The following is a 15,854-nucleotide window of genomic DNA, read 5'->3' as shown; positions in this document are numbered from 1 at the left end:
TTTAAATAATGTATTTTATTCCCTATGCCGATCAATCATTTTCTCTCCCAGAAAGTCAAAGCAGTTTTTGCACTATTGATTTGCAAAACTTACATGACATAAACATTATGTGACAGAAGTTGTTTGTTACTGAGAGAGAGGATATCACCTCACAGAAACTTGTCATCTGGAAGTAGGGAAAATCACACAAAGTAATTTTGTTTGTATCATGGCTTTTTCACTGTTGGCTACATTTGTGACAGCTGATTTCATATGAAATGCTAACAGAATTTTGTTTATGCTTGAATGTGCTACAGTAGGATGTAGATTTTACTCAGAACCTTCCTGTTTACAAAGTGTATCATTCCAGTAAATTATACACTTGTAGGCCAGTTATAAAGACCATAGATGTTATGTATCTAAGAAAATTGGGCTACCACTTTGGTGTCAAAATTTTGAAGTTTTATTTTACCCTTGAATCCTAGCAAGTTATTGTTTTTGGAGATCAGAAGTGGTAAATTATTGGAATTTTATTTGGTACAAACTAATAGAAACAGTTGTTATCAACGGGCATGGCTTTAGGAAATCGTGGATATTAATATAAATTGTGTGATTATAATGAATAAGCTTTGGAAACAGCTAATTGATTGCTGGAAAGAGTTGTTGGACTTTTGATATAGGAAGCAAATTAGAGTTTATATTTCTCATTTTCAAGAACACTAATACAATGAAAAATATCGGTATGTTTACGTTTCTTGCAATGGCATAAAAAGTCTCATTAGTAAATTTTTATGTAATTTTAGTGACATATATTTTTTAAAAGCCTAACTGAATTGAGTTGAATCTTTCATGTTTGTGATGTGTGTCTACGATTTGTTTCGTTTTGATATTACTTTTCAATATATGAATATACCCATGAGACAGGCTCTTGCTGAATTTTTGGTCACTGTGTCATCAGTGCTATGAGTGCACATTGTCAGTTGTTTAAACATTGTTGAATCCACTGTGGCCTGGCAAGAAGCATCTGGGAGCCAGACTTTTCCTGTGGACACATGCCAAGTAGTGTATTGTATTTCTTCACTGAAGTGAACTATATTGAGATAATTTTTCTTCTTGAGTTTTTTAAGTTCAGAAATTATTTTCCAAGCTAGGGGAAGATCATATGATAAAACTGTTTATAACTACCTGAATTCTATAATAGCTGGTCAAGAATTACTTTTATTTAGTTAGAGTAGGTATAAATAAGTCATTCAGTTAAGCTACATTCAGATAGTTAACATTATTCTCCTCGTTAGACCATTCTGGAAGGTTCACCTGTCATTTCATGTATTCTCTTTAGATCAGTGATTTATTCTAAGGAAGGACAAATAGACATTGAATGCCCCTTTAGGTACTATAGATGGGCATGCCATTAAATTTATATGTTTGATTGTGTTTTTTAATTAGATAGAAATAAACCCTAAATTGCATTCTTAATATATACAATTATAGCATAACATCAGTCTTAACTAAAAATTGTCAGGAAAAGTTTGTAAAGTGTCATTTAACTTTAAAGAAATACCTGAATAGTTGTGGATTGGGGATGAGAAAGCAAGAATACTTTGTCACACTGGAAAATAGGCTAGGGGTTATTAGTCTTGGAGCTCAGACACTGCCTGGACTCTAGGCTCCTAAGGTGACAGGGGTTTGTCTTTCCAGAATGGATAAGGTTATTCCATCTGCTACCCTGGGACGCTGTTGCGTGAGACCTTAAAAAAGTAAGATCTGGTTTGTCCACCATGTACATTAAAAATACCCTGGCTCTTATACACAAGAGGAGACATTTCGTTTATGTTGGCCTTATGTTTGCAATCTCAATAAGAGACACTTTGCAAATGAGAGTTCATCCATACCTTTAGGGGCCCAAAACAGAGTAAGTGTGTTGTTTTTTTAAGCTCAAATTTTTATTCTTATGTACTTTGAAGAACATCAGGTACTGTTTGGCAGGAATGAAGATAAAGAGCTCCATCAGATGAACTTTGTGTGCCTAACCTCCCCTTCTTTCCCCTACAGGTTCTACCTTGCTTCTTTTGGCAACTCCTCTCTATAGAAATATTCTAGTTTTAGAAGATCTCTCATTTTCTAGGCCCTGTAATATATTTTATCATAAATTTGTGTGTCAAAAAATACCTCCCACCTTAGAATTGAAAATGCTTTAAAAACATAATTCTGAAAGTCTATGTATAGTCCCTCATAGGTACATGGACATTTGTATTTTGAGAATGCCATTCTTTTATAGTATGTAAAGTGTTTTTAATTTGCTGCATTTTTCATGTCTTATCGCAGTCAGATCTAGTGAGGAGCTATAGCTATTTTATTCAGGATTAATCAATCTTCTTGGGCTCCTGGCCAGGACAGAAGCTGCTCTCGGCTCTGCTTGCTTCAGGGCTTGGCCTTATTCTGTTTTCTCATCATATTCAGTCTCTGAGAGGGAGGTGATGGGAGATGATTTTTCCATTTGCAAGCTGCCTTCCAAATGAAAGAAAGATGGAGGGGGCAAAAGACAAGCTTTTCACTTTCTGTGGCCATTACAAACATGACTCTTCTTCTCTTTTTCAGCAGTGTACACTATTTTTCAAGGGAACTATTTTTTTTTTCAGACTGTCAGAGTTAGCCAAGTTATTTTGTCATTGAAGAGTGTTAAAAGTAAGAATATATGTCTATATGACATCGTGAATATTAACTTTCTCATAAGTTGAATGTTATGGCAATATGTTAAAGTGCTGTTTAATTAACAAATAAGTGATCTATGCAAAGTCTTACATTGAATGAGAAGAATAAGTGTAGTGCGGGCTTCCCTGGTGGCGCAGTGGTTGAGAGTCCGCCTGCCAATGCGGGGGACACAGGTTCGTGCCCCGGTCCGGGAGGATCCCACATGCCGCGGAGCGGCTGGGCCGGTGAGCCATGGCCGCTGAGCCTGCGCATCCGGAGCCTGTGCTCCGCAGCGGGACAGGCCACAACAGGGAGAGGCTCGCGTACAGCAAAAAAAAAAAAAAAAAAAGCGTAGTGCTTCTGAACTTGGGCTCTGGAGGAAGACTGCCTGGATTCAAATGCTGACACTACTTCTTATAGCTGTGTTACGCTGAGCAAGTTACTTAAATGTTTCTATGCCTGTGTTTCTTCATCTGAAAGTGGGAATAACAGCAATACCTTCCTCATAGGGTTTTGAGGATTGAGTAAGATTTCACTGTAGAGTGTCATGGCTAGCATGGTGCTTGGCACACAGTACATTCTTAGATTATCATGATAATCACTGTTGTTAAAAATCTGTGCACTGGGCATTCAACTTTTTCATTCTCACAATAATTATCTAAAGTAGATTTTGTATTTCTGTTTTCCAGATTGAAAATTGAGGCTCAGAGAGTTTAATTAGCTTGTCTAAGTTTATACAGCTGGTGAAAGAGGATAATGTGAACTTCAGGAATATGAATTTTATTTGCATTTCTGTAGTTCCATTGTATCTTTTGGGATTAATATGGGATTAATTTCTGATTCCATTATGATTGATTTTATTAATTATATTATTATTTAGTATTATTTAGTGAAGTATGCCTATATTTAGAAGTTTAAAAGGCAAGTGATATTTGAAGACAAAGGATGGGGGGATTGAGAGTGACTCTCTTCCCACCCTCTCAGCTTCTTATGTCTGGGACACACAGAGCCAGGGATCAGGATAGTTAGGGTTTTTTTTAGTATTTAGCAACAAGGAATATTCAACTAAGAGTAACTGACATTGAGAATGTGGAGAGGGCAGAAAAGCAATAAACAGTCATTACCATTGCCTCTTTTTCTTTCTACTATTTGATATAGTTTAAGTGTGGAAGTAGCATATTAAAAAATGAGTGAGACTGAAGGACATAGGAAATAAATAGGGAAACTGCTGCTATACCCAGATTTAATTGTGGAAAAAATTAGACAAAAGCAGTTGTCATCTTAGAATCCATCATAGCCAGTGAGGAAAAAAACTGGCCTCCTCCAGAGATGTTTGCCTAGACTTTAGGAAGGCGGATTTCAGAAAACTCAGAGAAAGAATAGGCACAATGTATGGTATTAAAGACAAGTGTTTTAAAATACCATTTAATATCACAGGATCTCAATGGGAAAAAAAAGGGAGAGAAACTAAAATATATCATTGTGCTAGAATCTATCCAATGAATGTAACTTTTCTTTTTTTCTTCTTTTTTTATGAATGTAACTTTTAAAGAGACATATATTAGCCATTGAAATGGCCAAATAACCAAAGAAAATATGAAAATAGCTGAAATTTATAAATTATGCTAAAGACAACAAAAGGTATATAATTGCTCTCTGGTTTTGTTTGTTTTTGAAATTATTAGGGGCAGTAATTCAAAGAAAACAATTTAGTTTTTATTTTATTTGCTCCCTTCTGTCAAGAATTATCCTCCAACTGATAAGATTGGTAAGAGGTAACAGAAGCCCAGGATGGGCAAAGAGATTCTAATAGAGTACCCAGCTAACCAAAATCTGTTTAGTTTTCATTCAACAAATTTTCATGGAAAACAGTTTTTTTGTTCTAGCCCCCGCTATGTTAGGCTGCTGTAATGTAAGTATACCCTTGGGGAGTTCACACTTGGAGGCAAGTAGACTAGTAGACAAATATTTATAATGCTCTGTACTAACTAAGGCTGTGAGAACAGAAAGGGAGGAGTGGCCAGCTGCCTGGAGGGATTTGGGAAAAGCACCCTAAGTTGGGGGACATTTGAGCCCTGTCTTCAGGATGAGTCGAATTTAATTTGTCTTCTGACCCAGAGAAGACTCTGAAGTGGACTCCAGAGAAACTACTAAAATAAGGTGTCCAAGAGAGCCTTTTATGTCATAAAGAAGATGAAATAATGATTCTAGAGTAGAACCCAACATGGCTTCAAGGAAATGACAGACATATAACAAAGACAATACCTTCAGTGAGGCATTTGGCCAGAATTCTTAATGAAATATTTATGGATATAAAGACCATTAGATAACTGACTATACAGCAGTGCCCAAAGGGTGTTGACCAATTGATTTTGTGATCACCTTAGGGCTTAGTTCTCAGAATTGTCATACTGTCGTGTTCATGAATGCCTTGGGTAGATACATGCAGGCTATGCTCTCAATAGACCAAAATCGTGGATCAAATCTAACCGGATGAAGTATGACAGAATATCACACTTGCCTCAAAAATCTAGTTGCGCTAGTATGAGAAAGGAAAGACTTTGCCCCACAGAAAATGGGAAGAACACGGGATTTTGGTCAACAGCTCAATATGAGTCAACAGTAATTTGATTCAATCCTCAGATTGTGTGCTTTGGGAGTATAAAAGAATTATCAAGCAGTGCGCTGGGTTAGCAAGATGACAGGTTTTTCATGTCGTGGATCAACAATATTTAGATTTTTAATTAAAACTACCCTAGAGGGCTTCCCTGGTGGCGCAGTGGTTGAGAGTCCGCCTGCCGATGCAGGGGACACGGGTTTGTGCCCCAGTTCAGGAAGATCCCACATGCAGCGGAGCGGCTAGGCCTGTGAGCCATGGCTGCGGGGCCTGTGCTCTGCAACGGGAGAGGCAACAGCAGTGAGAGGCCCGCGTACCACAAAAAAAAAAAAAAAAAAAAAACTACCCTAGAAAGTGCAGGGCAGCAATTCTCACACTTTTTAATCCCAGGAGGTCTTTTCTGTTTGTCTGGGTTTTTAGTTTGTTTGTTGTGGTGGTGGTTTTTTTTGTTTCTTGGCTCTCCCGCACGGCCTGTGGCATCTTAGTTCCCTGACCAGAGATCGAACCCAGGCCCTCTGCAATCAGGAGCCCTTTTCAGTCTTAAGAATTATTGAGGACTCCCAATTATTGAGGACTCTTTTGTTTATGTGGGTTATGCCTCTTAATATTTAGTGTGTTAGAAATTGAAACTGAGAAATATTAAAAATATTAATTAATTTAAAAGTCATAATGATAAGCCCACTACATGTGAACATAAATAACATTTTTTTGGAAAAATAGATATATTTTCCCAAAATATGAGTGAGGAGTGGCAGATCTCTTGAATGTGTATCTTAATAGGAGACATTTAGACTCTCATATCTGCTTCTGCCTTTACTCTGTTGTTATATGTTGTTTAATTTAAGTACAGTCAGCATGTGAAGAAAATCCAGCCTCATCCAGATATGTACTAATAGGAAAAGGAAGTATTTTAATAAGCCTTGCAGGTAATGGTGGGTATTCTTCTTTAATACTGTACCCAAACTTGACAAGTGTTTGTTAAAGGCTAGTTGCAATGTGGAATCCAAAACCGTATCAGTGAACTTTCCACACAGTATTACAGCAAAATTCAGGAGACCGTCTTGTACTTTGAATGGATGTTTTACCCATGCATGCTTTTGTAACATCATGCATTGGTCAGTTGGAAAATATTGGTTCATTACATTATGCAGAACTTCTAAATATTGACACAGTTATGGTACAATTAAAACATCACATTCATTAATATCACCACTGATCTCATTAGAAAAGTCCTTAAATGCTGAGGAGTTATCAAGCTTATATCCTAAGATGTAAGTTTCTAAAATTCTAATTTTTGCTTGAAAGATCAAATTTTATCATGGGCAATAAATGTCAGTTGTTTTTGTTAAAATAACAAGTTCACTTAATTCATTTTTGAGAAAATGTCTGCCAGATTCTTAAGTCTGAGTAACCATAGCCTGTCAGTCATTCTTTCAAGTAAAAATGGTGTTCCATGAAAAAAGCAGCCAGTTCAGTTTACCACTCAATCTCCCACACACCTGGAGCTGCAGCAGCTATGCTTTATACATTCTTCTGATTTTGTCTCACAGCATATGAAAGAGACAGGTATTCAAGACTGATTAAAGGAAAATAATAATTTGTCATCAAGGACACTCTTAGGTGAAACTGGCTTGTGTGTTTTTAATGCTACTGCAGGGCAGTGAAGAATACAGTGACAGTTTGGTGCCACTGTGTTAGTTTACGTCAAAGTGTCAGCCGTTAACCCGTCATTGCTCTGCAGCATCAGTGCAAATTGTTAACACAATGAAAAAGGCAAATATCTTAATTTTATTATGAAAATAGTTTTGACTTCATAGACCCTCTATGCCCCAAAAGGGTCTTGGAAACCACTGCTGGTATAAGGGATTATAGAACCAATAAGTCAAATGGGTGATGGTTCCTCTTAGAGGGACCTGTGATTTTTCTTTCTTGGACTCTTGAAAATGAGGTTAAGGTGCACTGCACGTGAAGAGGTTGAGTGTATTTGCATAAGCAGGCATCAGAAACAGAGTCAAAGCCTGTAACAAATGAGCTCTGCATTCGTAGATCTGCCTTTTTCCTAAGGCTATGGTAGACAGTTCCTTATAAAACAGCCATGTTACAATTAAATGATCTTATCACCAACTTATGTATATTAGATAGTATTTTTTACAGAATGAAACTTAAACCAAAATCTAAGTTAAGATGAAATATTTTACTTTCTAAAAATGGGATGGATTCAAAATAGTTTATAATGAAATACATATACATTTGGGATATTATTATTAAAAATGAGAATAAAGAAAAACCAGAAACTGAATAAGGGTTGTCTAGAAGGAGATGTTAATAGTGTTTATGGATAGGTCTTCTGTGACTGAAAATGGTTTTTCTTTTTTTGCTTATCTCTATTTTCTGGCTTCTAGCAATGAACAGATACTGCTTTTGTAACAAGAATAATAAGAAAAAAGTTTAATTTAAATTAAAAAATGAACTTACATGTAGCAAAGTATAATTGTACCAGAAATCCAGAGCCAGGTAGAGGTTACGATAACTGAGAGATAATTTTTTTGGATGTAAATTTTAATATTACAGAATTTATTATACACTTTAATTAAAAAGCTGAGAATTTGAGCTTTGTGAAATAGTTAGAAGAATGTCATATTATAGCACACACCGACTAGAATACACTGGGACAAGGCGGAGTCACATTTCATAATTTCCCCATGTCTAGTATTCTTTAGGAGTGGGATCATTTGCAGACTCACAGTTACTTCTGACTGATGGAATCTGGCCTAGTAAAACCTTCTTTTTAACCTATGTGCTTTCCTTGCCTGCCATCGTTGCCTGTAGATGAACAAGTGTATGTAAGACTGCTCCTGATACTTAATAGAGAAGTACATCTAGAGCAGCAGAAACGTCTGCAGTGCATGTTGCACAGAAGGCAGTGCAGGGAGAGAAGAGCAGGGTGGAAGTGCCATGACCTTGGTCCAGTCATTCAACACCCCAGTTCAGTTCCCCTTTAATGAAAGAAGGAAGTTGAACAGGATGATAGCTAAGGTGTCTTTCCCTTCTAAGATTTCTCCCAATTCTGTCAAATGAGATTCTTGCTTGAATTTGAGTTTTTTCCCAACATCCCAACCATGATGTTAACAAGTTTAATGTCTGTGAACAATCATTATTTTTGCATTTTCATGTTTGTGTATAAATTATGAATTTTAATATTATAGTACAGAAATTCACTGTGCTCTAAAGGCATTTATTTTAGCAGTGATAACCTTTTCGTATTAAACCCTATAAGAATAGAATGTCCAGGTTGAAAATTAGCTTCTATGATTGTAAAACTATTGCTTATTTTATTGCCTTTTATATCACATTAACCTTCTTGGTTGCTAAATTAATAAGTTGTTGCAAAACACCCAGCTCCTCAGGTAGTGAACTTGATACTGCATGCTACTTGTGCTTTTTTTTTTTCCCCTGAGAAATCTGATTATTTCATTGTCCTCTCCAAATCCTGTTCAAAGTGCTATGGGATAGACATTATTCTTTCTACTTTACAGAGAAGACGCTGAGAATTAGAAACAGTGTCGAGGTTGCATGAGTAACTAGACCTTTAACAATAGGACTCAGTTTGCTTAATTTCCAGGAGAGTAAACATGACTGCCATTTCAGGCATCTTTATCTTTCTTTTCATTTTGAAGTTAGCATAATACTAAAAGGCACATGCTTATATCTTTATAAAAATATATCTTTGATTGCTATAAACTATATGTCAGGCTATTAAATAGATAGAAGAAACCTTTAGAAGTGCCGTATTTTAAGTTCCCAGTAGTCCAGGATTTATAGGCCCTTAAGGAACTCACTTGTCTTCATTGTCATAATTTTGAATTCCCTCACCCATATCCCTTCGACTTTACTCTTCCACTTCTCTAACCCTTCCACCAGCTTCAGAGCTTGCCCCAGGTGTTGAGAGAGAAGAGGAGGTGAGGTACCATTTGTATAAATCCTCCCTGTGTTTCTGCCTCTTTGTCATCTTACTGCTAGGACTAGCTGGAGGTGTCTTCAGTTCCCCATCCCATCTGTTCCATCTCCTCCTACTCAGGGGCATCTTGCTTGCAACTCCCTGGAGCCTGAACCCTTGATGAAATGTGCAGGATAGCCTGTTGTTCTGAAATGTAGGTGAACCTCTTTCAGATCTTTGTGTGTAGAAAGGCTCCTCTTTACCATCTCCATTTAGCTGTGTTTTCCTTATTGAAAAAAAGTGAGAAGGTAAAGCTGACTGGCCTCAGAAATAAATCCATTTTCAATTATGAGTTGCATTAGAGACCTTTACAAACTATCAAATACTGTGTGCTGGCTTTAGGGGCAGTTGAGTGTGTAGAACATTAAAGGTGGGGAAGGAGGAGTGGAGAAGAGAAAGGAGAAGATGCACGTTTGGGACAGCCACACGTGAAATTCTGTTTCTAAATCGTCGCTGAAAGGATTGCTTAACCTAAGATGTACCTCAAATACAGTGCTATGGTAGGATAGAACCTACCCACTTATGTGAAAATGTTTTCCAAGTCCACAAACAGCCAATATTCACGAGAAATTTTAGCAAAAACTCTATCTATAAACTGAAAATCAAGGAAATGGCACCATGGCTTAGAGCTGGGGCTTCAGTGAAAGATGTGAAAGTTTAAATCCCAGCTCTTGTTCTAACTGGCTGTGTGAACCTGGACAAATTATTCAAGCTCTGTAAATGTCACTTTTGCATCCGTAAAGAGGAAAAAAGTTCCTATTATTACCTCATAGAATTGGTATGAGGATTTAGTTACATAATGGATATGAATGCATATAGTGTGAACGTTGAAGCAACATATATTAACGTTTCTTGAGATAAATATATAGTCTCATAATCAGATGAAGCCTGGGCAAGTAGAGATCTAAACCCAAGATTTGTTTCAGAGCATAACTTTTGATTCTGTGTTTTATTCTTTTTAAAATTACACTGTAATTCAGGAGAGCTGTTTTCTGAAGGTGTTTAGTGAGAAAGGTAGTCATCGTGTGAGTCAAGGATTTTCTTGTGTTGTCGTCCTCTTCTCCCTGGAAGACAGGATAATATCAGTCCTCAGCCATGATGTGAACATCACACATCCTGTTTTGGTGCTAACAGATTGTCTTTAGCCTTTTCCAAGCAATGTCAACTGCACATGTCAGTTGCTTATCACTTTTGTTTTTTTGGTTATTTATCCTTAAAAACGAACGTTAGTAAGTCAGAAATAGCCATTTTGTAAAAACTGCATAGCTAGACAGATCTTTGATCCTTATTAGGGTAATAATCCATCTGTTATGGAACTGGATCAATTTGTAAATTAAATTGATGAATCTAGCAGCGAAAAAGAAAGGTCTTGACTTTTCCCACAGGAAGCATTTCCTCAAATGGTAGTCATTCTAAAAAAATCTGGGAAGACTCAATTTTCTGCTCTTCTTTTTCTCTTTGCTCAACTCAGCAAAAAGGCTTAATATGTATCCAAAAAAGAGTGAAAGTAGAATTCAAGCTTTTAGATTCTCTAGGGTCTGGTTGTTCCTGGAGGTCTCATATTTTTGACAGGGTTTAATGTTAAAAACCTTTCAATGACTATAAGAACATTTTTAATACTCATTGGTTAGTTTAGTAAATGTATAACTATGCTTGAGGTATCTTCTGCAATTAGTTCACTTTATTGTTATTTTCATCTTGTTATGATCAAAAAAAAAAAAAGAATCTCCCGGTGATTCTCCTAACAATGTGTGAATGGAATAATAACTTCACATGTTGAAGCGTTTTGTGCTGCAGCTGAGAGGCATGTAAATACCAGCTGCTTGTTTGCAAGAAGCTTCCAGATTTGCAATATGATTGCTATGGAAACCACATAATGAAAACCTTATAACCATCTGTATGGTTTGATGGATTTTGTTGCATAGCTGAGCTGTTTTTGTTTACTGTTATTAAAATGTTGAATGGAATATATTAACCCACACATATTGACTATTTGAGGTATTAATTAGTATCGTATAATGACTTCATGCCTCAACCCCCAAATAAAATATGTTTAATAATAAACCTAAATAAAACAACATCTGTATGTTTCTAATATATTGTGAAGGTGATTATTGCCTAGAATTTTGGTCACTTGTCCTTATATATTTTTTGAATGATGTGGAGAGGTTTGCTCTGTTAGTAAATGAATATAGTAGTAGGATTTATTTTCATGATTTTGGAATCCGTTTGTTCACTTAGTATTTATTGAACATCTCCCTTGTACCAGAGTCTATTCAAGATTCAGGTTGAGTTCTTTTCTTCCTAAGATTAAAAAAACACACACCAGATTTGATTTTGTTGTCTTTTATATGGAAGCTGTTTGTACTGTTAGCCCAAGATAAAATGGGTTGTTTTACTGTTAAGAAAAATTGATATTTGAAACACAGAAGGCTTTGACCTAAACATAGAAGTTCTAGGTTTGCAAAGGAGAAAGGAACTGTTTTTAATGAGCATCTTATCCTCTAAAATACTTCTTATTAAGCATCTCACATGGATTTCAATTTGGATACTTCACAGTAAATATTTTTAATATCATTCTGATAGTTTAAGAATACATTGCGTATATAACAGGTACTTAAATTTTAATAAAATAATAAATTCTTAGTAATAAATTCTAAATTCATTGACAACTTTGCCAAGAATGGAGTTTTTCCCACTTAATTCTTGAAATTATTATTATTATTTTTTTTTGCGGTACGTGGGCCTCTCACTGTTGCGGCCTCTCCCGTTGCGGAGCACAGGCTCCGGACGCGCAGGCCCAGCGGCCATGGCTCACGGGCCCAGCCGCTCCGCGGCGTGTGGGATCTACCCGGACCGGGGCACGAACCCGTGTCCCCTGCATCGGCAGGCGGACTCTCAACCACTGCGCCACCAGGGAAGCCCTTCTTGTAATTATTAATAGTTTTTATGATATCTTGACACTGACTTTGGGTGGTGAGAGTAAATCCCATAGTGTCTTCTTAAGAGCCAGGAATAGTGCTTTCTGTATTAATGTGGTTAAAGCTTTTGACTTCAGGACAAGTGCCCTTAACTGTTTTTGAATTTACTTCTTACTATTGAATTTGTGACCAAATTGGAAGAGAGGGAGTGCTGGGGAAAGAGAAAGTATGAAAAGTAAAGAAAGCTCTCTCCTTCACCTCAAAAGAAATTAATGATTTGTAAAACGAGTAGCTTGGACTAATGACGGTAAATGTCCCTAATACCTTTAAAATCTGTATGAAAACACCCTATTGATCCATTTCTGATAACTAGTCCTTGAGGTTTAACATAAGGGAGATAATTGTTGAAGAGAAAAGAGACAGCATTTAGTATTAGACTTTTTATTAGGTCTTCTATGTATTCTTTACTATTTGACTGAACTATATTAAATCGCCAATATTATGTTTAACTTAATGTGTGTAAAGTGCCAATGATTTCCAGCTGTTCCTTATATTGGAGCTTTCATTCTTTTGTTTGAATTGAGTTACAAAAATTTGAAACAGTTATAATGATCTTGTAAGTACAGTAACTCTCAAGCTTGATTTCAATGCTGGTTTTTATTAATCACCACTTTAAAATGTGCACGAGACTTCTAAATTTACACCTGCATTCTTGACCTGTCTACCAAGCTTTCCAGTTGCCCCTGGACATTTCCTCTGGGTTGCCCCACCAGTATATTAAATCTCCCATATCAGAAACACAACCCCTTGAGTAGCTTCTCTTGGCTATTCTCTTTTTAGTAATGATGTTCCCATTTCTCAGTTAACTAAGGTCAAAACCTGAGTCATCCTTGGTTGCTCATTCTTTTCCCGTAGCCCTCCACGTCCAGTCAGGCAGAGTTTGTCTATTCTAGTTCGTTTCCCTCTCATAACCCTCTCCGTTCCATTCCCTCTGCCCCTTCAGTTCAGGACTGACTTCCCCTTTAGCTAGACTAGGAGTGGTCTCTCTCCCCACACCCCTCATCTAGGTTGTCTGGGACAATGGGATGTGATAGCCATTCCTCAAGCGGTTTCAGTCCTGCCCTTTCTCGCCTCAGAAATTCTGGGGGACTCTTATTCCTCACCAAACATGTAAAAGTCTTCTGGGGGACTCTTATTCCTCACCAAACATGTAAAAGTCTGAAGTCCACATCAGGATGTTCACGGCTCTTCAACAGTTTGCCCGAATGACTAGCATTATCTCCCATCCTGCTCTTATTCTACAAGAACAGCCCCCGCCTTTATTATTATTATTTTTTTGATAAAAATGGACCATTTTTAAGTCTTTATTGAATTCATTACAATATTGCTTCTGGTTTTTTTCTGTGTTTTGGTTTTTTGGCTATGAGGCATGTGGGATCTTAGCTCTCCGACCAGGGATTGAACCAGCACCCCCTGCATTGGAAGGCGAAGTTTTAACCACTGGACCGCCAGGAAGTCCCAAGAGAACCACATTCTTTAGCCAAAATGAATATGCTCATGCCTTGTTCTTTTGTTCATGCCTTCCCTTGTCTGGAAATTTCCTCTTTCCCATCTCTCCTTATTCAGATTCTCTCCATCCCTCAGAGCCTTTATGGTATTGCCCCAGTTGGGTGGTTTCTCCTCTGCACTCCTTCAGTACCTTGTACCTCACAGGTCAGGTTTTATGCCCCTTATCCCACTTTCCTTTAGGTTCTGTCTTCTGTCCCCTCTAGGCTGTAACTTCCTGAAGGCAGAAGCTTCCTACTACCCTTGCCTTTCTGGTAGAACCTCTCTCTCTTACAGGTAGTTAATGCTCAATGAAGATTCATGAGTTGAATTATTTAATAGTCATAATGACTGTATTTGTTTCTTTTGCATATTTTTCTTTAAAGTTTTTGATTTTCTTGGAATTACGATTCTTTTTGATCCCAGTTTTTCCTTGACATGCCATTTTGTTCGTATGTCCTGCCTTAAATATTTCTAAATTGTATATTAATCCTTAGGTGGGGCAAGTGGTCATGTGGTAAGTATTTCTTTGATGTAAAAGGATTAACTAGCCTATTGACTCTGTTTAAAAACCCTTCTTATTTAATCTCATCACTTTTCTTCCCATAACTTGGGAAAGGAGTGTGATGGGAGAGTGTAGAAATAACATGAAGATATATATGAACATATGCAGGATAAAGAACATGGATTTTGTAATCATAAACCTAAGTTTGAATAGCAAACATTGGAAGTTTCTTTATCTTTTTGAGTCTCAGTTTATTTCTCTGTAAAATGAGGATTTAAAATGGTTTACCTATGAAGTCTTAACCTCTGCTGTAGTGTATGACACATAGTAGTTCCTCAGTGTAATTTGGGGGGGTCTTACCTTGAAGGGTGAGGATGCTTCTAGTATCTTCCTGTGATGATCAATTGAGAAAACATGAAGTATCTGATGCTCAGTAAATGACTTCTAGGTTAACTGTATTTTATATCACACATTTTCTCTTTGCTCTGCTGTTGTTTCAGGGACCATGATTTTATCTGTGGTACTCATGCCACAGTATAATGTGGTCAATCCGTATAATGCCGGGTGTCATCTTACTGCATTTTTAGGGCTTTTCGGGATTTAAGGTTATTCCAGATGAGTTTCTGTGAATATTTAAAACAAAATACGTGAAACGTTAGTACATACCTTAAATTTTATCAAGCCAACTGGTCAGGTTGCTATTTGGAAATAGCTAGAGGTTTCTTTATTCAGCTTTAGATTATTGAAAAGGGGATGTGAATGTTGAGTGGTTTCATTCTTTGAAAAGGAATATTTATGTGTTATACACTTTTAGTTTTGCTCTTAAGATGGGGTGAGTACTGTGTCTTCCTCCCTGAGGAAAGCCTTCAGTGTCCCATTTATGTTGTTTATTTACAGAAGAGGAAGAGAATGGAGCTCCGCTGAAAGTGGAGGGGCAAAGGAAGATGAGTCAGGACAGTGTTCACCACACCACAGGTAATGAGTTGTGCAGCTTTCTGGGAAAGCTTATGTTGGTTTTGTTCACTTTCCTTTTCGTCACTTTCTTACTGCTCTAAAGATGTGTCCTCAGCTCCCCGAGGTTGTCTCCTTGGGTCTGGACCTCTTATGGCTGATAAGCTTCTTAGACCCATTTAGGATGCATGAAAACCACTTGAGAAGGATTTATAAAGTAAGCCAATTTATACAAGGTATTCCTTTCTGAATTACTTTGTAACGACTCAATTAGCTTTCATTTCTGCGCAAAGGAGATTTAGTTGCATAAATTAGCTTACCATCATTGAGGAAGTGTCACTGCTAAAGGACAGTTTATAGATACAACATGCAGTTGCTGTCAAACCTATAAGAATGTAATATAGACATCTGTGTATACTTTGTGCTTGAGCAGAACAGACTTCTGCCATTCAGAGACTAACAGGGGACAACAAGTTGCCCAGGGGACTGGCAATGTAGACATCTCTGAAAAGGTCAACTTGACACAGGCTCTGACAATCGACCCACAGCTCTGTCTTCTTTGATAAAAATCAGATAAACTTAAGACCGCTAATTGATCTGCAGCCTGTTTAAATGTTGGCCATGCATATCTTCATTGCATATGATTAA

General features: G+C 37.1%; 1 protein-coding gene across 2 annotated transcripts in view; it reads left to right on the top strand.

The window, feature by feature from the left end:
- Positions 1–15,854, top strand: part of SKAP2 (src kinase associated phosphoprotein 2) — a 153,490-nt gene that overhangs the window by 115,733 nt on the left and 21,903 nt on the right. For both annotated transcript variants that reach the window (XM_065883776.1, XM_065883777.1), the window contains exon 10: positions 15,153–15,230. In XM_065883776.1, the coding sequence (XP_065739848.1) occupies positions 15,153–15,230 (78 nt within the window). The remainder of the gene's footprint in view (positions 1–15,152; positions 15,231–15,854) is intronic.

Source organism: Phocoena phocoena, chromosome 9 (genome assembly GCF_963924675.1).
Source record: "Phocoena phocoena chromosome 9, mPhoPho1.1, whole genome shotgun sequence".
In the NCBI taxonomy this organism is placed as follows: Eukaryota; Metazoa; Chordata; class Mammalia; order Artiodactyla; family Phocoenidae; genus Phocoena; species Phocoena phocoena.
Note: the sequence above shows the minus strand (reverse complement) of the source record. Positions and strands in the feature narration are given on the sequence as shown.